This window comes from Lepidochelys kempii, chromosome 7 (genome assembly GCF_965140285.1).
Source record: "Lepidochelys kempii isolate rLepKem1 chromosome 7, rLepKem1.hap1, whole genome shotgun sequence".
NCBI classification, from domain to species: domain Eukaryota; kingdom Metazoa; phylum Chordata; order Testudines; family Cheloniidae; genus Lepidochelys; species Lepidochelys kempii.
In genome coordinates this window covers 4,867,287-4,895,095 of record NC_136386.1, presented here as the reverse complement: position 1 = coordinate 4,895,095, position 27,809 = coordinate 4,867,287, and the positions used below count along the sequence as shown (strand labels likewise).

General features: G+C 41.2%; 1 protein-coding gene across 7 annotated transcripts in view; it reads left to right on the top strand.

Annotated features, from left to right (window-relative positions):
- Window positions 1-27,809, top strand: part of CADPS (calcium dependent secretion activator) — a 389,541-nt gene that overhangs the window by 222,735 nt on the left and 138,997 nt on the right. For all 7 annotated transcript variants that reach the window (XM_073350983.2, XM_078853539.1, XM_073350980.2 and 4 more), the window contains exons 7-9: window positions 4,219-4,330; window positions 10,634-10,773; window positions 16,320-16,386. In XM_073350983.2, coding sequence (XP_073207084.1) covers window positions 4,219-4,330; window positions 10,634-10,773; window positions 16,320-16,386 — 319 coding nt within the window. The remainder of the gene's footprint in view (window positions 1-4,218; window positions 4,331-10,633; window positions 10,774-16,319; window positions 16,387-27,809) is intronic.

Sequence of the window (27,809 nt, the reverse complement as noted above, 5' to 3'; positions counted from 1 at the left end):
CCATCTTGAAAAATTTATAGAGGACAGCAAAAATTACATGGGGTATGAACAGCTTCCATATGAGGAGAGATTAAAAAGACTGGGTCTGTTCAGCTTTAAAGAAGAAACAACTAAGGGGGAGGATACGAGAGAGGTCTATAAAATCATGAATGGTCTGGAGAAAGCGAATAAGGAAGTGTTATTACAACAAACAAAAGCAAGTATTTCTTCACACAATATGCAATCAAGCTGTGGAACTCATAGCCAGGGGATGTTGTGAAGGCCAGAAGTATAACTGGGTTCAAAAAAGTATTAGATAAGTTCGTGAAGGATAGGTCCATCAATGGCTATTAGTCAAGATGTCCAGGGATGCTCTGAGTGTCTCTAAAGCTCTGACAGCCAGAAGCTGGGACTCAACAACAGGGGATGGATCGCTCGATAGTTGCCCTTTTGTGCTCATTCCCTCTGGAGCATCTGGCATTGGCCACTGTCAGAAGACAAGATACTGGGCTAGGTGGACGATTCATCTGACCCAGTACGGCCATTCTGATGTTTGTAAGGGGGCTGAATTAAGGTTGTCTGTGCAACCTTAACTCTAACATGTCCTAACTTTTGAGCGCTTGAGTCTGCAACCTTAATAATGTTCTTTTAATGTCATTTTTTGGATATAATTTTACATAGTCCTTCAATAATATTTCTGCAAACTTCTTTGGAATCAGTTATGTCACTATAGAATAGTGGTATAAGAGGTAGAGTTGTACAGATAGACTTCTCCTGTAAAAAAGGTGATTTCTAATAAAACAACTTTTCTTACTAGTTAGACAAGTCCATTCCAGTTTCTCACTGTCAGCAATAGTGACTATGTACTTTGGTGCAGTTTTCAAAAAATAAGCTCACTTATAACACCAAGGCTCATTTAGATTACAATGGGAGCACTTCTCAGAGCTCGCTGATACCTTGAGGTAGGTTAAAGCAGGTGGCTGCTCAAACAGTGTTGATGCAGGAGAAAGAACATTTTAAAGTGACAATTTCCTAAAAACATTCCAAAAACATGGTTTGTGCAGTGTCTCTAATACAGCTGATCTCTGTGACAGCCAAACTTCCTCCATCAATTCTCTCAGGATCCACAACCTAGTTCCTGGAAAAGCGAAGTGTCTTTCTGATAATAGATTTACAACTAAAATCCACCACTGAGTAGGACCCAAAGTAAGAGGTGCAGCCATGAGTGACCCATGTAAAACTGCACACACATTATGGCTGAAATCTCATCTAATCTATCACTCAGTTCTGAAAGTTGCAACCTTTATCTCCAGCCTGTTTTAATAATCCGTCATCACTAAAAATTACACACAACTGTTAACGCTTTGTTAAATCAGGTATAATTTGCAGCATGTTTTTGACCATCCAGCTGATGTTTATCACTACTTATTTGCCTTTTTTGATACAAGAAATGTAGCAGTTCTATAGCCATGGAACAGGCTGCTACTTCTCTGCAAACAGGATATAGATGTGAATGTTTGAAATATCCCATATGGCAAGAAAGCTCTTAGAAAGCAATTTTCAGATTGCAGGCTTAAGGAGAGCCACTCCTGAAAACTCATCTATGTGCATTAGTGACATCAGTTTATCCTATGATAACTGCATCATTCACAGTCACTGTATATTTGAGAGGACACTGGTCTCCCCCGTGAAATCTGAATAGTACTGGGGGTAAAAGCACACAAAGAACCAGATTTCACAAGGAGTGGGGGGACCAGATTTCACGGTCTGTGACACATTTTTGATGACAGTGAATTTGGTAGGGCTCTACATATTCATGTTAGGAGGAAAAAGCTACGTGAATTAAGAGTCAACTAGTGTAACTAAACACATTTTGAAGTTCAAGATCTTTATCTGTTTGGTGTTTAATTTTCATGCCTTTGAACTTCCTGGTTTCTGCTGAAACTGGAAGCAGAAGGCTATTCTTGCAATAGTTCCAAACTGGAATGAACCAGACAGAACCAGCAGGTTGACAAGAAAAGCCCATTCATACAAAGTTGCCAGCCCAATGGATTTCCTAAAATTAACTTTGGATAAGCATCCAGAGTCAAACATTTGAATGTTTTTCTTCAACTAACTTCTAAATCTTTGAGATTTTCTTGTTCCAGTTCCTTGCCAGGTGACAGAACAGAGCAGACAGATCATACAGGGTTATGATGCAAAGTGCATGTATGTGCCAGCAAGCCTGAGGGCGTGTTTACATAGGGACATGCAAGAAAATTAATCCAAATTAACTAGAGGTGTGAATTTAAAATGGATTAGTTAAACCCCTTTGTGAATAGTCTTCAGAATTAAAGTGCCCTTAATTCAGTTTATTTTAATTCACTTCCAAAATTATTTAAGCTAAATTGATTTAAGGCCATTTGAATTCTGAATAAAAATGTTCACAGAGGAATTTAATGCAGTTTAAGTAATCCACTTTAAAAGATAATTCAAATGATCTTTCCTGAGTATCCACATGTAGACAAACCTTAGAAAACTCAGTGACCTACCCAGTGGGATTTTTACTAATATTGTAGCCTCAGTTTCAGAAAACTGGTAGATTTTTCCAGAGAGAAAGTGGGAAAATGATGTTGTTAAAGTATGTGAAATGTTGGGCCTGTCATTCTTGACACTGTCTATTTCAGGAAAATAGCAATAATATGGATACTTTGTCAGGATTTATTGATCTTTGTCTGCTATATTAAGCAGAAGAGAGAAAAGGGAACTGCCTACTTTAGCAACAGCAATTGCACTGACTTTTTAAAAATGGGAGCACAGTTGTAAAGTTCCTGAGACAAAATTAAATGAGCTGTGAAAATACTGAAAATCCATTCTACCTATGATGAAAAGTTTCCCATCTGTCCAAAATCTGGAGAGAGAAAAACCGGCCGAGCACACATTAAGCACAATTAAATGGAGAAAGTTGTGCAGTAGAACTTCATTAAATCTCTGTCCACTAATCTGTAAACCCAGTAATTCCCACACAGACCCCCGTGGACTCACCTTACAAAGATCAGTAACAGAAACAGAGCTGTGGTGAAGTCTCCCATTACTAAGAATTTGACTTTGGTTCAGGCTCTTATATGCTCTCCAGCCCCAAGTAAGTTAATGGGGGTTGTATAAATCAGGGAAATATTTGTTGCAGTGTATTTACTAGTATTCTGTAAATCATGAATAGCTATAACTAAATTGCACATATTAAAATGAATGAAGGCAGCACACTTTATAGTGGGATAACCATGATTCGCTGGTTACTCAGTAGTTCACAAATTGTTATGATCTACAGTGGGTTTAGCAAGATTCTGCTGAATGTTGAGGGAGAAAGCCACATGCTCTGTGAAATTAGTTCGTGTTGTCTGCATACCCATAGATCGTTCTGTGACTGCAGAACTTTAGGGAGTAATATAAAGGCTGGTTGGCTATGGGGTATGTTTATGATATATGGGATATTTAACCTTTAGGTCGCTGTTTTCAAACCCAGGTTACCATTTGATGGATGATTAGCAGACTTTGTGTAATGAATTAGTGGTCTCCATCCAGTTCTTACTTGGATAGGCCTCCATATCCTCAAAATCAGCACACCTTGGCATCCTTGTTTGCAGTTCCAGCTAACCTTGCTCAGAGGTGACCACTCTGGTTTAAGGCTGGAGCCTATGGATGGGCAATGTGTGGGAGCTTGCACTGCTGCTACGAACGCTGAACCTGTTTTATGGATAAACAGAGCTGGCAGGGCTCATACCGAAGTAATTCTGGGAATGCAAAATTAACTTTCAACAAAAGATAAAAAGAGCAAGATACAATAGGTAAGAGTAGAACAACAGATAGAAAGCATTACAGACATTGTGTCTAGAGAGCCAGTATCCTTCTAGTCTATAACTACGCTACAAACTTTTACTGCAGGCTGATTATTGGGCTTTGTTTTATTAATTGGCAAACTAGATGTAAATAAATAAAGTTCTCTTCAAACTTGATTTTGTATTACTTCCACATACTCCATTGTCTTCCAGGAAGAGCCAGTGCGACATTTCTGAGAATCTATCTTGCATTTTCCTAGCAAGTTAATTAACACATTGTCACTCACACAGTTGTATCACTTATGTGTGTGTGTGTGTGTGTATGCCAGACAGTGACATCCAACATTAACCATTTACACGCCCAGGTGACAGCACAACTGTCCTGCTTGTGTTTCTAAACATTTCCCTGTGGTTGTGTTCACAGCTGGGGCACTCAAGGTGACTTTACCACAACGCACGCACTTCCTGCAGTGAAGGTGAAGCTGTTTACAGAGAGCACCGGAGTGCTGGCTTTAGAAGACAAAGAACTTGGGCGGGTAAGAAAAATCTCCACTTTAATGATGTCTCTCTAGGTCTGTTGATGAGGTTAAGAAAATATCTGTGGAAGCAAGCAGAGCATTTTGTGATTCCAAGACACACAGCAAAAGAGGGCATGGTGAACACACTCTCTCTCCGCAACAGTGTTGGAAACTGATGCAGTTCATACGTTGTTTTTGGTGTTAGCTTTTAATGGCAGTAGTTCAGCTGGCGAAGCACACAGAACAAATGCAGAATGTCTTTTGTGTGATATTAGCAGTCCTGGATCCCTTAGAAGTGCACACCGCTGAGGGAAAAAAGACAGAGATTCTTTTAAAGCAGAAAAAGGGGTTTAAGGCTAGGCAAATGAGTGTGAGGCTGCTTTCATATACACATGACATTCACTCCAGCACTTGGGGAAAATAGCATTAAAGGGGCTGATTTGCATTACCTATTCACCAGGGTGAAATCCTGACTCCATTGAAGCCAGTGGCAAAATTCATGTTGGCTTCAGTGAGTCCAGGACTTCACCCTAGGAGATGAAATATTGCATTACATATGGGAGGTGGATTTCATCTGCCAGTGCCCTCATCAGTAAAGGATTCAGATTCCCTGGCTTTGGCTACAGAACCTCTGATGACCCCTTCCTCCCCTGTCACGTCCCCAACCTTCCCCCGCAGTCACGGCTGTTCTTAATCTGGATTCCACTCTTTGTGGTTGTGTCCACTAGTGCCATTCCCATGGAGAGCACTTGACACGTCAGTGTGTCCGTGCCTCTAATCGCTTTCATCACCCTTCTTGTTTCTGTTTTTGAGCTAGGATGACTTCCAGGTGAGGATGTCCCATTGCTTTATGCAGTGGCATTCTAATATTCTCGGTCCTGTTTTCAAAACTCATTCTTTAAACGTTCGAACATGGCGCCTTCTTTTGTGACAATAACTGCCTGCCGAGCAGAGCCCTTCGCTGAGCCGTCCACGGTGACAAGCAGCTCTTTCTCCTGCGTGGGTACAGTTGGTTCAGACCCCAGTTGCTTTGTTGCTTTCGTTTCAACTGAAGAACTGTGATTTCCTTGCCAGGTGGCAATTGTGAGCAGTGTTGAATTTGCCAGGCTTGGAAAGGAATTAGCAGTGCTTGTTGTACAAAACCTTTTTCAGGCTCTGCCTTGTCCCCAGTTACTTCTGTAATGCTGATGAGCCAGCCCCACTGCTTCAGCGTCATTCTGAGTCCATCTGGGAGTTACAGCTCCTTTTTAGCTTCCCAAACCCAAATGGTACTGGCCAGTGCTGACGAACACAGAGGGTGACATGGTAATTTCCTTTGGAGTACGTCCACCAGCACTTCTTAGCCAGCTGCACTTCAAAGAGGCACTCGGTATGCCTGAAACTGCCTTCTTCTGTCTAGTGATGGTGCTTGTCTGGTTGGGCTGCTTTGGGATTTGTTTTTGTTCAAACAACTAAATCTTGAGCGTATTAAGCCCCTGATTTAGCTGTTCAAATTGACACAAACCTGTCTGAGCTGATGAGGGAAGACAGCAGAGTCTCAAAGGCAAAGGGAACTAATGCAGTTCTGTACACAAAAACATCCATGCCTAGCTGCCCTTTAAGAAGTGTTTTGTGGTCTGCCAGACATTTACAATTCTCGTTTTCTCTGGCAATAGCTGAATTGGGAACTGGCTGACACTTCCAATTTAACTGTTTCAGTTGACAGTGAGAGCTGGAAAATACCCGCAAGCCTTAAATTGCTGCTCCCGGGGCCGTGTTAGACTCATGGGGTGAAATCCTGGCCCTGTTGAAGTCCATGGCAATGTTCCCACTGATTTCAGTGGGGACAGGGTTTCACCCACGGAGGGCAGCAAGGTCAATAAAATATAAGAACACTAAGTAAATTTTTTTAATGAGAACAATTTTAAAATACATCAAAACAGAGGGTCATAAAAGTACTTACCAGGAGGCTACTTTCCTCAAAAGCAGATGTTTTACTGGAAAGGAAATCAGAGGTTTCTGTCTGCATCAAAGCTGGGGTGGAGGATTTCTGGTCCTTATTCCTTAATACCAAGCTGTGTGGAGAGGGGGGTTCCCTATGCCCCATTGTACTGGAGGCTTTGGGAGATGGTGTGGCAGATCCCCCAATCACATGTCGATGTTACTGCAACAGTCAGGTTGCAGGACGACCCACAGATCAGCTCTGCTCTCCTCCAAGGCCCTGCAAGGAGGACTCCGCCCCAAGTGAACACCCTACCCCTATCCAAAGCCCAGCCACTTGGGCATGACACAGGAGAAAGGTTCTTCCCCTGGAAATAGAGAGCAGATATTTATAACACTATCCCTGCTGCCATTTTACTGCCAAATGCCAAAAACTTCCTTTGAAAAAGATTTTATTTTTAAAAAGTGATTGGAAATGAAAGAGCATGATAACAGCACTAAGAAATCAGGGCCAAACTTCAGGGATGCTGGAATCAAACCTTTCAAAGAATAATGCATGCTCTGCTAGTGTTGCTCAGTTAATCCATATAAATAATACAGTTTTGTAATCATACCAGCGAAGTTTGCATGCATGATTAAATATAAAAGATGAATCTAGTGGGTAAAATTCAGTATGTATAACATTAAAAAAGGTGATGAATGAGGGCCTGATCCAAAATACATTACAGTTGACGGTTGATTTCAATAAGATTTGGATCAAATCCAAAAGGAGTAAGTGAACTGGGGTATCAGTGTCAATGGAATTTTGGTCTCAATGCAGAAAAAATAAATTGTAGTTTGTTGTATCAGCAGTAAATCTGAAGCTCGGTGGAGTATAAAAAAGGGTGATAAACTGGGTTGGTATTTGGAAGTTGCATGGAATAATACTAGTCAGGAATAAATGATAGAAACACCATAAGTAATGAGGGTGAATACTGCCAGTTATAAAGAGAATTTGCTTGCCTGTAGGCTAATATATTATGAGGAGATGCATGTCACTGCCCAACAGTGGAGACTTTAATGAATTTTAACATGCATTGGTGAGAGTCACAAGAACAGAATGAAAGCAAAACAACACAAACCAATAAAGTATGAAAATGAAAAGATCAATAGACCGAAGTTTATGCATCAGGAATGGAGAAAGAGAGACATTTCAATACAGAGAATAGTTGCGAAATTACTGAGCCTTTAGCCACACACATCTAAATGTACTGTAATAATTGGGAATAAATTACATGAAGGGATAGAGGTGGAGTCACTAGGCAGAAATGAAATATTGTTCTCCCAGAAAGTAGTGACAGGCTTGCTCTTTCTATTCTTCCTTATCTGAGAGGCACTGTCCTTTCTAAACAGTGGACCATTGCTTGTCTGCAATCCATGGCCCAGTTATCATCGATGTCAATGAAAATTCCAAGCACACACAGAGCGTAAAATATTAAGTATTAAATGCCAGGATAATGGGTGTAGAATAAGCAAATGGACAAAAAGATCCTTTTGAAGAATTTTCAGAATTCTTAGACTTACCAGGTCATCACCTCAGCCGGTATAAACCGGCAAATCTCCACTGCAGCCAGTGAAATTCCACTGATTTACACCAGTTGAGGGTCTGGACCATCATCTCTTCCCTGCTGGAGGCGGAAGTGAGAGATGCCGAAAAGGTTATAAACCTTTTGCAACAACTGATATCTTGGCATCTGGTATGAATATGCACCGCTATAGGAATATGCCAGATGTTTTTTATGTGCATTTTAATTTCCAGCCCTGTGTTCAGTCAGGAAGCATAGAACATAGAAGGTGAACTATTGATTAAATTCAGCCCATAATTGATTGCTCCAAAAGAGGATGTATGCTCAGACTCACAAAGGGAATGGGGGACTCTTTGAAGACCCCTGACAACAAATTGACCTGTCTGAAATTTTGCCTGCTGCCTCTCATCCCACTAGGTAAAAAGAAAAAAAAAAGTTGGGGGTGGGGTGAAATTTTATATGAATTTCACTTTTTCACCTTTTGTTTTTAATCTCATTGTGTGTTTAGAATGGCTGGAAACTGCAACATTGTTCCTTTAGAGAGACAAGGGGGGGAGGTGACATCTTTTATTGGACCAGCTTCTGTGGGTGAGAGCGAGAGAGGAGCTTTTGAGCCCCACAGGGCTCTGCTTCAGGTCTCCGAAGTGGGTCCAATAAAAGATACTGCCTCAGCCGCACACCTTGTTCTTTAATATCCTGGCATTGACACGGCCGCCACTACGCTGCAACATTATTACCTTGTTTTGTGTGTCGCAGAGAAGTCCCTTGCCGGGGAGGCAGCGTAGCTGGGAGTTAAAACGATATAAATAGCTGTTTGTACATGAGGTACGCACCTGCAGTAATTTGACCTCAGAGGCGATCTGAAAGGAGCCAGACTCAGACACTGACAGGAGCCTGGTGCAGAAAAGAATGGGAGTGGTAGCCAGCTAGCTATCTGAGAACTTCAAGGAAGAGGGATTGTTGTTGGGGCATATATATGTAACAGAGACAAACCAAAGTGCTTACAAAAGCTATAATTTAATGATCCAAAAGCCTGCAGTTGGGAAGTGTTTGTAATTCTTCAATTAATGTAATTTTGTCCTAAGTCTTATACAAATAACAATGAGTCAAGGACATACATCTGCTGAACATGTCTCTCCAGTTGTCTCAGATGAGTTCTAAAGGAGCTCCGACTTCTGCATTTCTGCTTAGCTCTGGTCATTTTCTTAACCTCATCCCACCCCATATGTCAGTTTTGTCATCTAATTGGTTCCTGTATGTCATTTAGGTTGTGAGCTCTCTAGGGCACGAACTGCCCTTTTTGTTACATTTCTGTGTAGTTCCTAGCTCCACGGGTCCCTGAGTTTTGACAGAAGTTCCTAGTAATATTATTACTATTAATAAAAGACTTTTTACCAGTAATAATCTTTATTCTTTTCTCTTCTATTGTGTAAGCTTTACTCCTTAAACTATTTAATAAAATCTTATTAATAATAGTTAATAATAATTAATAGTTAATAATATCATACATTTAAACGATTTAACCTAGATCACCAATTAATTAGTTATTTAACAAGGTTGTTCATGACCACCAGGTATTAGCTTCCCCATTCTAATAACAAATGCACCAAACCAAAACACTGGTCTCTAGTAGATATTTCCCATTCTTCCTTATCTTCTGCTTTGAAGGGTAAATAATATATAAAGTGCCCACACTGTAAATAGAATTACAGGCAAAAAAAAAGTATGTTAAAAGAACATGAAGGTTGCAAAGCCAAGCACTCAAAAATTAGGATATGCCATAAGAATGCACGGGCACCCTTAATTAACTTGGCCTCCTCGTGTGTATGCATTATGTGTGTAATTGCATGATCTCTTGCTACTATTCCCCTGAATCTCTGAGTCTCTCCTCTCATCCTGTTCCTTACCCACTTCTACATTCAAGTCAGGATCCTCCTCCTCCTCCGCACTGCCTGGGCACTAGCAAGAGAAACACTGAGAACACGGCTCCCTATTCTCAGGTCCTGTGTTCGACATCATTGCAGCCTCCAGTGGGTATGAAGAGCATTTGTAGGGAAAGCCCTGCTCAGTACCTTCAGCTACTCTGACGGGATGGCATACATTGATTCCAGTCAGCATGTAGGAGCTGCAAAGGGATGGAGCAGGCCCAGTAGGGTGCAGACAGAATTGTCATAGAATTTAGCTGGCAAACTTTAATAAGTCTTTACTGAGCGTGTGCTAACTGAGATTTTTTCAAAGGCTCATAATTGTGCCAAATGTGGGCAAATTTTCCCAGGGCAGCAAAAGGCACATCCTTAATGCTAGAGTGACTTCTTGGCCAAATTTTAAGTCCCTGTTCCAAAGCATTTTTAATTAAAACTTCCCTGAGGCAGCCACCCAGCATGGAAAATTTCAACCCGAACTTTTGGCAAAGTTGTAAGCAACTGAAAACAGGGTATCCTAATGGAGAAAGTCTGGCAATGTTAGCTACTTGCTCCACCTGTATTGTCAGTATGAACTGCCCTGGAGCCTGAGTTATCTGTGAAACTGTGAATTCTTTTGCCTTAATCTTTTCTCAGATGATTTAAAGATGGAAAAATACTGACAATGGTAAATGTCACATATCGTGACCACATGCAATTAAATTTTTCAGGACACTGAGAATAATTATGCAGTAGCGAGAGCAGCCAAGGAGATACAATATAAATTAATCCCAAAATAATAAAATTTAACTTAAAATATGGTGAGTGAAATCCTGCCCCTAATGAAGTCAATAGGAATGTATTTTAATTTCCTGTTAAAACCAATGTAATGGGTCATTTCTCTCCTTCACCATTGCTATCTTTGTTATGTGCAGGTGGTTCTTCACCCTACTCCGAATAGTCCAAAACAATCAGAGTGGCACAAAATGACTGTTTCCAAAAACTGCCCAGATCAAGATCTAAAGATCAAACTTGCAGTCCGAATGGATAAACCTCAAAACATGAAGCATTCTGGGTAAGTGCTTTGTTTTGTTCTGAATCAGTTGGGTTTGAGTTTGGATTTTATTACTTGAGCATGACAGGAATGGAGAGAGACTGTTTTATTCTCCAGTTCGCAGACGGATGAAGTAGGCATAAATATAGAAATGGAGCTAGTTCACTCATTTGCAGTGCACGTTACATATTTTAGCATAATCCTTTTAATATGCTTATGTGCATCAACCTAACAATTTAAATCCTTAAGCAGTACTCCTGAAGAAATGACTAAGGATTTTATTTTCTCTGTTAGAAAATAACCAGTGAGATGCTCTGGTCTTTTATTTCAACATCAGTATCATTTCCCAATTTATTCTGTTTCTTCCTACTTTGAATTCTCAGAACCACCAAACAATGGGCTTTCTGCTTGAGGTATACACCAAGGATGAAGATGAACTGTTAGCATCATTATTTATATAGGGATGTACAATGCTTCACAATTGTAGAATTACATAGATTTCATCTAGGGTTAAACATGAAGGTATAAATAGGAGTAATGGGATGGAATTTAAAGACATTAAAAGTTATACCTGAATATCAGAGAGAACCTCCCAACAGAGATATCCTAAGCCATGGAATAGTCTCTTGAGGGAATGTTGGAATGCCCCATTGACTGAGACTTCGAAAAGTACAATAGACACAGCAGACAGATGTGTCTGGCGGATGTGATTGCGGAGCCATTGTCCATTATCTTTGAAAACTCATGGTGATCCGGGGAAGTCCCGGACGACTGGAAAAAGGCTAATGTAGTGCCCATCTTTAAAAAAGGGAAGAAGGAGGATCCTGGGAACTACAGGCCAGTCAGCCCCACCTCAGTCCCCGGAAAAATCATGGAGCAGGTCCCCAGGAATCAATTCTGAAGCACTTAGATGAGAGGAAAGTGATCAGGAACAGTCAGCATGGATTCACCAAGGGCAAGTCATGCCTGACTAATCTAATTGCCTTCTATGACGAGATAACTGGTTCTGTGGATGAAGGGAAAGCAGTGGACGTGTTGTTCCTTGACTTTAGCAAAGCTTTTGACACTGTCTCCCACAGTATTCTTGCCAGCAAGTTAAAGAAGTATGGGCTGGATGAATGCACTATAAGGTGGGTAGAAAGTTGGCTAGATTGTCGGGCTCAATGGGTAGTGATCAATGGCTCCATGTCTAGTTGGCAGCCAGTATCAAGTGGAGTGCCCCAAGGGTCGGTCCTGGGGCCGGTTTTATTCAATATCTTCATAAATGATCTGCAGGATGATGTGGATTGCACCCTCAGCAAGTTTGCAGACGACACTAAACTGGGAGGAGTGGTAGATATGCTGGAGAGTAGGGATAGGATACAGAGGGACCTAGACAAATTGGAGGATTGGGCCAAAAGAAATCTGATGAGGTTCAACAAGGACAAGTGCAGAGTCCTGCACTTAGGACAGAAGAACCCCATGCACCGCTACAGACTAGGGACCAAATGGCTTGGCAGCAGTTCTGCAGAAAAGGACCTAGGGGTTACAGTGGACGAGAAACTAGATATGAGTCAACAGTGTGCCCTTGTTGCCAAGAAGGCCAATGGCATTTTGGGCTGTATAAGTAGGGGCATTGCCAGCAGATCGAGGGACGTGATCGTTCCCCTCTATTCGACATTGGTGAGGCCTCATCTGGAATACTGTGTCCAGTTTTGGGCCCCACACTACAAGAAGGATGTGGAAAAATTGGAGAGAGTCCAGCGGAGGGCCACAAAAATGGTTAGGGGACTGGAACACATGACTTATGAGGGGAGGCTGAGGGAACTGGGATTGTTTAGTCTACAGAAGAGAAGAACAAGGGGGGATTTGATAGCTGCTTTCAACTACCTGAAAGGTGGTTCCAAAGAGGATGGATCTAGACTATTCTCAGTGGTAGCGGAGGACAGGACAAGGAGTAATGATCTCAAGTTGCAGTGGGGGAGATTTAGGTTGGATATCAGGAAAAACTTTTTCAGTAGGAGGGTGGTGAAACACTGGAATGCGTTACCTAGGGCGGTGGTGGAATCTTCTTCCTTCAAAGTTTTTAAGGTCAGGCTTGACAAAGCCCTGGCTGGGATGATTTAATTGGGGATCGGTCCTACTTTGAGCAGGGGGTTGGACTAGATGACCTCCTGAGGTCCCTTCCAAACCTGATATTCTGTGATTCTATGACACTAGAAAACTACAATAGGGAAAATGTTCTTTGTTGGCACGGAAATGGGCTAGATGACCTAACTGGCTTCTTCTATCTTTTGGGCCCAGATCTTCCACTCACATTGAAACAGTGGGAGTTGTGTGTTGTTTCTGAGCACAGAAAATGAGCTCTTCCTCTCATGATTCCATAAACCGTATGCACTTCAGCCAATCCTGAGCTGGCCAATTCAAACTCATTTAACAAAGAAGAATAATTCCTCGTCCTTTACTTTCTCAGATAGGCAGATAAGCACATTCCCCATACTACCAGATTATAAACCAGATCAGCTCTAGGAGGATATAACGAGATGTTTATTTCTATAGCTACAAAAATTATTTATTTTCATAAAGTTTTGCATCATAATTGATAGATGGATCAAACCACTCATCCTTTTTCCTTTGTCTTCCTCCACCTTGTTTGTCTGTCCAGTAGTGAGGTCAGGATCCCTAGCCACATTTGGAGCATAGTTGGCCATCACAGGATTCCAGAAATTATCTGTAGAGGATATTCTTTCATCAGTCATATTTGTTTGCAGCTTCTGATGGCAACTGGACTGAATAGCTCTGGCTTTGGTCATGCTTTTTTGGTCTAATGTTTGATTTAGAAGGTGTTGATTAAAATTATTTACTTTAAAATATTGGTTCATTGCAATATCTACCCTTGGAGCCTGATCCGGAACCCACTGAAATGAATCAGAACCTTTCCATGGACTTCAGTGGGGATGTGAATCAATCCCTACAGCTTCATTGCAGAGAATCTGTGTTAAAGATGTTAGCTAAATATTGTACAGTTCCATTGGTGTATGTCTGGTTGACCACACTGGAATTACTCTGGATTTATAGTGGCATAACTGAGAGCAGAATCTGGCCAAAGTCTTTATTAGAATGTGCTTCTATTCACCACTCACATCCTGGCATGCCACTTTGTTGTGCAATACATTTAGGTTGTCAATCAATGATTTGACTGTTCAAATACAGAACAACTAAAAACAGCATGTTGCAGTCCTTGTCAGCACTGAAGTCTTGCAATGTTTCACTGCTGACACTTGTTGACAAAACAGCATTTAATTATGAGAAATCAGTTATATATTGGGATTTTAACTTTTGATTTTTTTTAATTAGCTGAAACAGGAAATCTCTATGCAGAAGGACCCAGAGTGATTCTCAATCTTAGTGTAGAACCTACACCTTTATACGTTACCAGGTGTGAAATCCTGAATCCACTGAAGCCAATGGCAAAGCTCCCTTTGACTTAAAAGGATCCAGGATTTTAGAAGGTTTATTTTACTTGTTTGCATATTAATTTATGTTGAGGTCACAAGTTTGCTAATACTAAATCATAACATTTCTTTTACGGTGCCTAATGAAACAGGGTTACCTGTGGGATGAATGGGCAGAAACCATTCTACCTTTGCACCTAATGGCCTGAATACATCTATATAAGGATATGAGAAACCTCCCATTAAAATCAATGGAAAAGCTCCCATTAACTACAGTACCATTTAGATCAGCATGTATAGATGAAGCAAAAGTAACTCACGGGACTTTTGATTATATTCTTTGAATGCTTTTTGACGCCTGATACTGTTCATTTCAACCAACATCTTGATATTAAAATTCTGTTAATTGGCTGGTATGCACTGAAGTCTGAAACTGTGCACATTTTATGTAAGAGTCACAGAGTCAGATCCCAGGTTCCCATTTGAGACGATGACAAAGTTCCCATTGGCTCCAATGGCAGCAGAATTGGGCTCTATGTTTTTGTTTCATAAACCAAGACCCCACTACCCAGGTTAGCATATCATGTAGAATTGTGCGTGTACCACAATGGAAGCCTGTACATTTGCAAAGAGTAAGTGTTCATATGGGGTCGCTTTTGACAGACAGGACTACCAGGATAACAGAAAATTACTATCTATGTATTTATTGGTGCAGAAAAAAGGCAAAGGTGTCAGATATCTTGAGAAAAACATGTTGATACAGTACACCACAGTACCGTTGAATAAAACCGGTAAACCACACTGGATGATGTCTCTGTGTTTATTATTATTATTATAACGACTACTATTATGTTTGCCAGTGTCTTTATTATGGATTGCAATGGCAGCTACAGCAGGTGCTCCATCACGGAGATTAAGCACAAAATTAGTTGTAAAAGCCCTAATTCTTCCTTTATAGGCGTGATGAATTCACTTCCTTATTAGAGAGAGTTCATTTCATCTGAGTTATGGTAACCAGGTAGATGTCTAGAAATTCGCCTTAAATTTATCAACCAGGTGATTTAGTTGAGTCAGTTTGAATTCTACAGTCCCAGTTTTTGATGTTTTGAGTAACCCTTCTGTTTGACAGCTCCCCTCAACAAAATGGGTTTGTAAAGGCTAGAAAGTAATGTTAAGGTGTTTCCAAGATCTTCCACTGCAAATATCATCTGTTCCCACTTGACTGTACAGTAGCTGTTCTGTAAAGTTAAAGGACTCCTATAGTCAATAACTCCAAAAATGTCCTTTTCTAATTCACACGGCCAACTTCTTTGAGTTGTACAGCTTTTATAGCAGATCAGATCACTTATGCTCCTTACACTCATCCTTACTATTTATTTTTTTCTTTTAAAGAACAAAAAAACAAAAAAGGGAGAGAAAGTTATGCTGAATAGGTACATTTTGCCTTTTTAAAACATGGCCATAAAAATAGACAGTAATATGAAATTCTCTGAATAAATCATCCCACAAAGAGCTGATAGTGTGAATCCCTGAAGGTTGGTTTCTGGAATTGCCTGCTTGTGTTAGTTCTGGATCCTATTATGTCATCAATATTCCTCTGAAATTTGATCACAGTGGGCCTGATTCTGCTGTCACTTAAGGCCCAGTCCAATGCTCATTGAAGTCTAGGGAAGGACTTCCATTGTCTCCTACAAATTTTGGATCAAGCCCTTTATCATGTTTAACTCCTGATTTACACCAGAGTAATCAAGAGGCGAATCAGCCCCTTCATGTTTGAGAGTTAGCAGATAATGAAATCAAGGCAATTATTGTACATAACACACATTTTCCTGCTTTCATTTTACCAGTTCTCCATTTAAGAGATTTATAGCACATTGGAGATTATGTAAATGTTCCCTGACATTAATAATGAGTCTATAATAGCTTTCTATGTTGCTATCTTTACAGCTTATTTTGACAGTAGAAATCACAAACGTGTTCTTTGCTAACTGTGCATAGTTTGAGACCCTTGTAATTCTTCCTGGTTTTGTGTTGACTTCCTTGCCGAGCTGTGGAGCAATGACACTAAAAAGCAATAGGAGAATAAGCAGTATGTGTGTACTGAATTCAGCTATTCTGTATTTTTTTCCCTAGATACTTATGGGCCATTGGTAAAAACGTTTGGAAGAGATGGAAGAAAAGGTTCTTTGTGCTGGTCCAGGTAACATTTCAGCTAAAAATTAGTGTTAAATTTAAGACTGTTCAGTGGATTTAAGTTTGTTTTCATAATAATTTTAATTTTAACACTAATTGGTGGTATTGTAAAATCTGTTCTCATAATAATCTGATTTTTTTATAAAACATTTTCTAAAGTATCATTTGGGTGGCAGTGGGGTTCTCGACTTTCTCATAGAGCAAAAGTTCTGAAGGAAAATAGCCTCTTGAGGACACATCAGCTCGCAACCTCCAAATCCAATTCCATAGCATTCCTGCAGCTACCGTGGTGTTTGGTAACATGAGGAAGTAATATTAGGGCAGGGTTACTGAGATAAGCAGAAATAAATTCACTCTACTGTGATCTGTGCTATTGGGTGAAGATTCTCCATTTTGTACCTGTGGGATGAAATTCTGGCTCCTCTGAAGTCAATGGAAACTTTACCATTGTCAATCATGGGGCTCGTGTTTTACCCAGATGTTTATCTCCTCTCCCTGCGTTTAAGCCATCACCGTGATCAGTACTGAACATCCTCTCATTCAGCCCTTACTGGTCACTGTGCAATGTCTTTCTTTCTTCCTATACTTTTTTTTTTTTACCCCTCCACTTTTAGTGTCATCTCTAAGTTCAATCATGGTTGAGTTTGGTTCAAAGAAACCAAAAAAACAAAAACAAACCAGGCAGAAAGCAGGTGCCAACCTGCAGAGACTTGTTTGGGTTTTTTGTTAAGTGAGTTGGTCCAAAAAGTCCCCTGTAAACTCTAGAAGAGTCTTGGTCTGGGCAACAGCTGGGTAGGAAGGGTGTCTGCTTGGAGTGTTCGATCCTTCACCATTGTCAGAGAAGCAGTTCCACTGACCATCTGGAAATGTTGTATAAAGTAGCAGTGGTCTGTCAGTCACAGCTTCAGGACTCTATGCACTCTGGCTAGACAAAGCAGCTGGAAACCTAGCATATCCAGCTCCACTGACGATTCCCCCAGTGGAGTGGACATGTCTAAGAAAAATGAAGTGTGGGCCAGGGTGGATTTGGGGTGTAGCCATGCCCATATGTTGCCTCTGGAGCTGTTGTCAGGTGTAAGTTAGAACAGCCCTGAAGTGAACCACTAAGGTAGAAAAAAGCCATCATGGGCCATGGTCCTGTGCTGAGAACAGCTTGGCCAGACCAGAGAATCCAGGCCAGAGAGAGAGAGAGAATGTAAGGCCTGATTCTGATTTCATTTACCCCAGTGCAGATCAGGAGTAATCAAGTTAATGGGTGTAATCTTGCTCCCATTGAAGTCAGTGGCAAACTTTCAGCAGGGTTAGGATTTCACTCCATGTGTGGAACTGGTGGATTTGATTCTCATTTTGCACAAAGTTTCAAATTTCAGTCTGAATTCCATTGCCTCTGCCGTTTGACTTAATACTCTTGTACATTTTAAGGCGGGGACAAAAATGGATTACAACTTCCATGTCCTGCCGCTCACTCATTTATGTGTATAAATCTTAATTTAAAAAGAGGTCATTCTGCTTTGGTGCTAGTCAATGTTTTCATTAGTAACTCTGATAATGGAATGAAGAGTATGCTCATAAAATTTGCGGACTACACCAAGCTGGACGGGGTGCAAGCACTTTGGTGGGAAAGAGTAGAATTCAAAATGACCTTAACAAAACTGGAGAAATGTCCTGAATTCAACAAGATTAAATTCAGTAAAGATAAAAGGGAAAAGTACTTCACTTAAGAAGGAAAAATCCAATGCACAGCTACACAATGATAAATAACTGGATGGGTGGCATTATGGCTGAAAAGGATCTGGGGGTTGTAGTGGATCAAAAATTGAATCTGAGTCAACACTGATGCAGTGGCCAATATAATTCTGGGGTGTGTTAACAGGAGTGTCATGTGTAAGACACGGGTGCTGAAAGTCCTGCTCTACTTAGAATCATAGAATCATAGAATATCAGGGTTGGAAGGGACCCCAGAAGGTCATCTAGTCCAACCCCCTGCTCAAAGCAGGACCAATTCCCAGTTAAATCATCCCAGCCAGGGCTTTGTCAAGCCTGACCTTAAAAACCTCTAAGGAAGGAGATTCTACCACCTCCCTAGGTAACGCATTCCAGTGTTTCACCACCCTCTTAGTGAAAAAGTTTTTCCTAATATCCAATCTAAACCTCCCCCACTGCAACTTGAGACCATTACTCCTCGTTCTGTCATCTGCTACCATTGAGAACAGTCTAGAGCCATCCTCTTTGGAACCCCCTTTCAGGTAGTTGAAAGCAGCTATCAAATCCCCCCTCATTCTTCTCTTCTGCAGGCTAAACAATCCCAGCTCCCTCAGCCTCTCCTCATAACTCATGTGTTCCAGACCCCTAATCATTTTTGTTGCCCTTCGCTGGACTCTCTCCAATTTATCCACATCCTTCTTGAAGTGTGGGGCCCAAAACTGCACACAGTACTCCAGATGAGGCCTCACCAATGTCGAATAGTACTTGGCACTGATGAGGCCTCAGCTGGAGTACAGTGTCCAGTTCTGGGCCCACACTTTAGGAACAATGTGGACATATTGGAGAGAGTCCAGGGGAGAGCAACAAAAATAATAAAAGGTTTAGAAAACCGGACCTCTGAGGAAAGGTTAAAAAACTGGACATGTTTAGTCTTAAGAAAAGAAGGAGGAACCTGATAACAGTCTTCAAATATGTTAAGGGCTGTTATGAAGAGGACAGTGATCAGTTGTTCTCCATGTCAACTGAAGGTAAGACCAGAAGTAGTGGGCTCAATGTACAGCAAGGGAAACACTTTCTAATTCTAAGGTTAGTGGAACAGGCTTCTGAGGGAGGTTGTGGCATCCCCGTCACTGGAGGTTTTAAGAACAAGTTGGGCAAACACCTGCTTCTGCCTCAGTACAAAGGGCTGGACTTGATGCCATCTTGAGACCCCATCCAGCCCTGCGTTGCTGTGATTCTATGGCACATTGTTAAAAATGCCAGTTTACACAAAAATGCCAGCTGGCGGAACTGCAGCAGGGTTAAACCAGCAGAGAGAGGATTGCTTAGCATTGTCACTGCAGACAAAGCCACACTGGTTTCGATGGTAATTGGGAGCCCTTGGTATCTTGCAGGAAGTACTCAGTAGGTCACAGGGCTGGGCTCTCAGAAATTAAAGCTTAAACTGTTTCAGGCTTAATTGCTGATAAAGGAAACTACTATGTCAAGGCATTTGGGGAGAGAACAAAGCATTCGTAATGACTCTCTATGTGCAGAAGACACAGAAACATATGCATAGCTAATATGATGGTAAATATTTTAGGGTGCTGTTTTCTATATTATATTATTTCTGAATTAACAACCATATGGCAATATAATTGACAGTGAAGCAATTGGATTTTCCGTTAGCACTGAATTATACTTATCAATTCAAACTTTGTCTCTTCTTTTCTTGTGCACTGGAATTCTCCAAACTAAACGCCTTACTCAGAGAGGTAGCTCTTAATCCAGGGACTCTCTCTCCTTCCTTGCAAGCTCCTCTGGGCAGGTGCCTTTGACACGGCTTGGAAAGCAAGGTCTGGGCATTATTAGAAATAAATAAATTAAGAATAATTGTGGGTAAGCATTTGCAGGGTTGGACCCTAATCTCCTCATCTAATGAGAAAACCCAATCCCATTTGTCTCACACTGAGTCCTTCTTCTGATCCTTTCTACCTCATTATAATTATTTGTATGATTTTTGGATTTTGTGTATTCCTTAGCATGAATTTCACTACTAATCACATATGCGGGCATCCCATATGTGAGAGCATGACTTAAACACATGAAGCCAGGCCACCTTTTCTAATGTTACTAGGTCTTTATTCTTCAAATGGCATGAGTAAGATCATAATTTGGCCTAGTGGGACAGTTTGCTTGAGTAAGGCAAGCAGGATTTAGCCGCTGAGAAAATGGCACTTCTGTAGTCAGTCTCAGAAATTCCCGCTGCCGTAACAACTGCTCTGTTATGTCACTTTGTTAATGTGAAATGTTCTGCTGTATGTCAAATATAAACAACAAATGCACACTGTCCTGTCCCTTAGGTGTAGCTCAGGCCCACTGAACTTGTCAGCAGGCAATACAGATAGAATAAAAATATTTTGATCTCCGTAAGTTTGTCATTTGCTTTTCATGGGATGCTAAGGATGGCTGCTGTATTAACACTGATTGGAAGCAAAGGCACTGGTTGGTGCCTGTAATTCACTGGATTCTGCTAAATGTACTGAGCGTGATAATGGTTAATTATATAGAGAATGAAGGATGGGGAGCAGGGACTCATGAGGGTAGACACCTGTTGTGGGGTTCTGCAGAGTCTCCAGAAACATTCAAAACATACCTGTGTCTTTTGATGCAACATCTAGTTAGGATGGGTCTTATGTACCATATATATTGTTGGGCGAGAGGGAGAGGTGTCCTTGACCTGTCTTCCCTTCTGCTGGTTATATTTAGCCATGTGGGGAGGATTAGACTTCATATCTGAGTTTATATGTGTGGGTTGTAATTTTAATGTTTCTAAAGGACTCCAAGAGAAGGATAGAGGATCTTTTAAGCAGTGGTCCTGCCATTGGATCAGCATGGGTGCAAGGAGCTGCCTATATGGCTACAACTGCAATGCCCAATTGTGGCATTTTTTAATTTTATATAAATCCGAACGAATCAATAAAAATGGTTGCCTTCTATTATTCTGTCCTCTCCCTTTCCTCTCCCCCCGACCACTTTGCTCCTTCTTTTGCTTCTCCTCTCCCCTCCTTTCACATCCAGTGTATGCTGCCAGTGCAGCTTCAGCCCCACCATAAGTAATTTTTACTATGGGTTCTGAGAGCAGTTAAGCTATTTCCCTCTCCATTTGGAGGGGAGAGCAAATCACAGGCATGATGTCACAGGAGAAATTCGCAGGGGTGGTATTACTGCCACGTATTAGCCCTTTGTTCAGCAGGTGGTCGGGTGTTTCATGGATTGCAGGTATTTATTAGAGTGCTTGATGCACATCTGGTATGTTTCATATGGGATAAAAAGTGGCTGCCATTCAGCAGAATGGCATATTGCACAGGAAGTCAGACGGAGATGCTTTCCAGGAGGCAAGTCTACTTTCAGCTGTCTTCAGGGTGAAAGTGCAGTTATGATATTACTCACATTTAAAAATGTGAGAGGAGAGTAATAATTCATTTTTAGTTCGGCTAAAACAATCATTTCCATTTTTTTGCTGGGGCTCTCTGCGTATAAGTGCTCAGATATTTCAGTGATGAGGGCTATGAAAGTACCTAAATGGATGGATAGATCAATGATTAGCTGGTGTGTAGAGGAGAAAGAGTTCCTGTGCTCAGTTTCTATGCTTTGTGTATTGTCCTCTCTAATATACACGCCCCTTCAGTGTGCAGGTGTGTGTCACTGGCTCTGCTAACACACCTCCATGTATTAGAGGACAGGATTGAAGCCAATAGATACAATTTTCTCTTGAGTGTGTCGCCCACCCCCCCTTCTAGCACGTGCCACCCTTTCAGATGAGCAGCAGAAGAGCAGAATACTGATTAGATGTAAATTACATGGCAGAGACTCCTTACTTGCCTCATTTTAAATTCCAAGATATGCAGTGCGAAAGTGATGGCAGAATATGGCCCTAAGGTTGGATGGAAACAACCTCGCAAGTGAGGAAACTGCTTGGTAAAGTCAATTCTAATGCCAGTGGCTGTGGTAAGCAATGAAAGCTTTTAGATCAAAGCTTTTTTACCATGGCTGGTGGAAAAAGGTAGTGCGCATTCATCCTAGTGTATATGAGACCATCACTCTCTCTATAAATGTCTCCTAACTGGCTGCTTCAGCTAAATGTACTCAGCATGCAAATTTCAACCAGCTGGCTGCTGTGGTCCTTGAGAGGCAATATAAAATGCTTAGAGCATGCAGAGCTGGAATTCGTGTATAGCATACAGTAATGCACTGCAGGACATAGTGAAATGAACAGGAGTTAATACTCACGTTGGTTTTGTTGGCTACAATAGAAAATTCACAATTGATTGTAATTCGTGAGGATAAGAGAATTAATTCCTTTGAAATTTCAGACTGAATCTATTTTTGTCATGTTTCAGAGTAGCAGCCGTGTTAGTCTGTATGCGCAAAAAGAACAGGAGGACTTGTGGCACCTTAGAGACTAACAAATTTATTTGAGCATGAGCTTTCGTGAGCTACAGCTGACTTATTTGTTAGTCTCTAAGGTGCCACAAATACGTCTTTTATTTTTGTCATGTCATCTTCGCGATAACCCCATTTTGATTCTCTGGCAGCGTGTGGGAAGTAACACTTTACAGTACCTGGATGACATGTCTGCCGTGTAGCTTGAAGCCATTTTCAACTGATTGGGTCTGATGACGTTTGTAGAACATTTTGGAACCAGATCAACTTGCTGTAGATTAAAAACATTTGCAGTGTCTGTGCCTGGATCTATACTTCTAGTGACAGACTCCCTAAACTCACTATAATTTAGACTAACGGTGACAGCTCCTGCTTTCAGCAAAACTCCGTTGATTCTGGGTAAGAGAAGATGAAATAAGCATTTGGCCATTCCCAATAACTAATAGTACTTAAAAATAATTCCATAAAAACAGAATACTTTAAACAGACATCCTGGCTCATCACGGTAGAATTCTGACGGTAAGGGTCCAAGTACGCAACTCTTACTTGTCTAGATTGGTGTGAGTGGCACGACGTGCCTAGATTTCCTGGATCCAAATCTGCCCTTGGGAACACACTCTCACAACTCCTATGAAAAAGTTAATGTGCTTGTTATGTGTGGTAGGTAGGATTGCTACCTTTAAACATTTAGAAATTGAATGTAAAGAGTAATTTATTGATATCTGACATTTTGTTCTGGTCTGTAGTGTTTTTTAGGTTAAGATAGAGTGTCCATTATGTTAATTTATGTCAGTAAAGTGCTTGGAAGTCAATATAGCTATCTGGAACCAGAGGACTAAAATCTTCTGTCACTGTAGAAAACTGTACTGCAGCCAGAAGTATTTTAATACGGTTTCTGTCCGCTTGGAAGAAAATATTTGTTGTTAGTATAGAAATGGTCCATTTAGGAATTCCTCATTGTCCCTTCAGTAGTGAGGAACCGGGATGAAACTGAATAAGCTGTGTTGTACTCAAAGTGAGGTACAGAAATGAACAGGTATGTACAAAGTTCTAGGAAAAGTGGTGTCAGACAGAAATTAAAAACAGTACTGATGAATATACATGCGTCCCATTTATTAATTATTAAAACAATACACCTGGTGAAGGAATACAGTGAAACGAATAAGTAAAATCTAATTTGCCAATCTAAAATCATTGACCCTTGTCATTTTTCTCCTGTTTTCTCTGTTTTCCCTTTTCTTGTTCTTTGTCCCTTTTTCTCTCTCACCTTTTGTTCTTCTTCTTTTCTTACCTGCTTCTTACTAAAAGGAATATTCCTCTCCATGTTGTGTCTCCCTCTCATCCCCCATCCCTGTCTGTTCTTTCCCTCTTCTCCCCTCTTGTACCTCTCAACTTTGGTTCTGTGTGAACCTTGGAGGCTGTCAAGTGAATCTTGTGTGTTAGTCATTCCTCTTGGCAGCCCACTCACAAACCTCCATGCAGAGTAGACCACTGGTAAGCTCGGAGAGGTTAGAGGCTGATGTAGACAAGGTGCAATCTCCATCCAATTCTGCAGTGCAATCCAATGGAGAAGACATCTGTGGCTACACAAGAGACAATGAGGATTCTCTTCCCTCACCCAGACACCCCAAAGAAAAAAAGCTGCATCCAGACATCCCCGTGGGTTTAAAAATAGTAACCCCCATTTCCATTCCTGCAGATGGCCCAGTCTGACCCTCTGAAATGAACCTTGAATATAAATCTCCCAGTAAGCTAGTTTTTAAAGATTCATTCTTAGACTGTGTGTGATGATCCCATCCCTCATGGAATAGAAAGATTCACAGTTTATCGCTAGATGTGGTGTCAGCTTGTTTCTGAACCCAGGGGTAAATACTTTAGGGCCAGCACTTGTGCATAGACAGATCCTTTTGTTGCAATCCTTCGTCTCATCTACCTGAGCTGTTTTAAATGTGAATATTCTGTACTGCTTCTGCACAGTTAATAATTTTACTGAATAGCATTGACAGCATATTACTGTCTCATCTGATACCAGTGAGACCTTGACATGCCATCTTCCAGGAACCTTAAAATAAGAGTGACTAGTGTATTCATACTGAGTTTGGCATCGTTGGGAGCTTTATGGAAGTTCCATGATTATATTCTTACAAGCCTATTCTCCTCCCCGTGGCATTAGAGAGGATTTCTGCAGTAACTCCCAGGAGACTTATGGAAGAGAGCAAACCAACCCTGCATCTACACACAGGCATTGCACTGGTTTAACTAAGGTGGGATACTGCACTAATTAAGCTTAAACCTTTTTGACTTTGAGTGTAGACACTCTTATGCTAGTTTGAACATGGCTTACATATGTGTAGCTTATATCTGTTAAATAATACAATGGGGCAGGCTACACCAATATAAGCTCGGTTTAAACCCATGGAAGAGTGTCCACACACAAAGCTGAAGTGGTTTAAGTTTGCTTGGTACAACATCACACCTTTACCTAAACCAACATAACTTTCTGTGTGGAGCAGACCTTGGTGAGATTTCATGAAAATGCATTTACTTGCAATACAGTATAACTTTATTACACAGTTCTACATTAGGCTGTCCTCTGACCTCTCTACTTCTGAGTATTGTCCTGCCTTTAAAAGCGCTTTATAGTTCCGGTGCTACTTAAAGGTATATCTGCACTGCATTTGGAGAGGTGATTGCATGTAGACATGTGCCCAAGCTAGCTTTACTCTCGTTGATGCAGTACCAGTAGCCGTGAAAGCACAGCAGCATGGGCCTTAGCGCGGGCTGCACAAGACCACCCAGGATCCTGGGTACTTGGGCAGCTAGCCTGTGCTGGAGTCCACGATGCTTCACAACTGTTGGTGCTCCCTCTCGCTAGATTAAACCTCGCTTGGGTGTGTCTGTGCCCTGCTGCAATCACGCCTCCAACTGCTCCGTAGACAAGCTTTAGGTCTCTGACCTCGTCTCTTTTTATGGTGTCGCCCCTCTTGTTCCCTGTGTTCTCTGTCAACACTTTTACTTAGACAGCCTCTCCATTACTGTACACCAGGAAACATCCATCAGCTCCCCCAAAGTGACTTTTTAAAACTACTTATTCCATGAAGCTTTCCAGTCATTCTGTTTGTTTTTACTGTGCCTTGTACTTACTCATGCCTTTAGACAGTAAACTTTTCAAGGGAGGGACTTATTTCTAGGGAGGTGGTGGAATCTCCTTCCTTAGAAGTTTTTAAGGTCAGGCTTGACAAAGCCCTGGCTGGGATGATTTAATTGAGGATGGGTCCTGCTTTTGAGCAGGGGGTTGGACTAGATGACCTCCTGAGGTCCCTTCCAACCCTGATATTCTATGATTCTATGATTCTTGGCACCCTTCGTCTATTGCATAGCCCTTTATTCACTTACAGTGCTATATAAATCATATTTTAAACTTGTCCAGAGGACAGTGGCTTTTGGACACTTCTGTTTTCATTTGACTCATCTTACTTTTCCTGCCATATGACATGTAACCTCTCTCTGATGTAAATTAACCCTATGGTAAGTGCTCAAAAACCTGTTATACCACCAATATAAACCATTCGCTACATTAAAAATTAAAAAAAAAATCAAATAGGAGATGAGTGAAAACCTGTAGACTAAGATTTGGGCTTGAATTTTAAAAATATCTCTCTCAATTACAGTACCATAACATGGAAAAATATTTTTTTGGTTATGTCAGGCTGAGAAAAGCAAGGTTATTGGAGTTCAAAGGTAATAAAAAAAACCCTTAATCTTACCAAAATTTCTTGTTAGAGCTCCATCTGTGGTTCGGAACATTCTACTTATCAAGAACAGAGATCATGAAGTATTAAAACATGTAATTTCACTGTTGTTACAAGAAATTTTACCTTGAATCAGTAGAATGGGAGTGGTGATATTATTTATATAATATTGTAAAATTAGAAATACTGACTAAAGTGTGTATATGTGTGTGTGTATATAGTTGATTTGGCTAGTTTTTTACTGGGAATGAAGAATAGTTTCTGTGTCCAAGAACTCTGAGATGCAATATATGTTTAGTAAAGAGATCCTGAAAATCAGCACCCACTTTCTGGGTTAGAGAAGTTTCAGAGTAACAGCCGTGTTAGTCTGTATTCGCAAAAAGAAAAGGAGACCTTGTGGCACCTTAGCGACTAACCAATTTATTTGAGCATGAGCTTTCGTGAACTACAGCTCACTTCATCGGATGCATACCGTGGAAACTGCAGAAGACATTATATACACACAGAGACCATGAAACAATACCTCCTCCCACCCCACTATCCTGCTGGTAATAGCTTATCTAAAGTAATCATCAAGTTGGGCCATTTCCAGCACAAATCCAGGTTTTCTCACCCTCTCCCCCCCCCCCCCCCACAAACTCACTCTCCTGCTGGTAATAGCCCATCCAAAGTGACCACTCTCTTCACAATGTGTATGATAATCGAGGTGGGCCATTTCCTGCACAAATCCAGGTTCTCTCACTCCCTCACCCCCCTCCAAAAACCACACACACAAACTCACTCTCCCTACAATGTGCATGATAATCAAGGTGGGCCATTTCCAGCACAAATCCAGGTTTTCTCACCCCCCCCCCACCTCCACCCCACAAACTCACTCTCCTGCTGGTAATAGCCCATCCAAAGTGACCACTCTCTTCACAATAAGAAAAGGAGGACTTGTGGCACCTTAGAGACTAACCAATTTATTTGAGCATGAGCATCCGATGAAGTGAGCTGTAGCTCACGAAAGCTTATGCTCAAATAAATTGGTTAGTCTCTAAGGTGCCACAAGTCCTCCTTTTCTTTTTGCAAATACAGACTAACACGGCTGTTACTCTGAAACATCTCTTCACAATGTGTATGATAATCAAGGTGGGCCATTTCCTGCACAAATCCAGGTTCTCTCACCCCCTCACCCCCCTTGAGGTGTGTGTGTGGTTTTTGGAGGGGGGTGAGGGGGTGAGAGAACCTGGATTTGTGCTGGAAATGGCCCACCTTGATTATCATTCACATTGTAGGGAGAGTGGTCACTTTGGATAAGCTATTACCAGCAGGAGAGTGAGTTTGTGTGTGGGGGGGGGGGAGCGGAGGGTGAGAAAACCTGGATTTGTGCTGGAAATGGCTCAACTTGATGATCACTTTAGATAAGCTATTACCAGCAGGACAGTGGGGCGGGAGGAGGTATTGTTTCATGGTCTCTGTGTGTATATAATGTCTTCTGCAGTTTCCACGGTATGCATCCGATGAAGTGAGCTGTAGTTCACGAAAGCTCATGCTCAAATAAATTGGT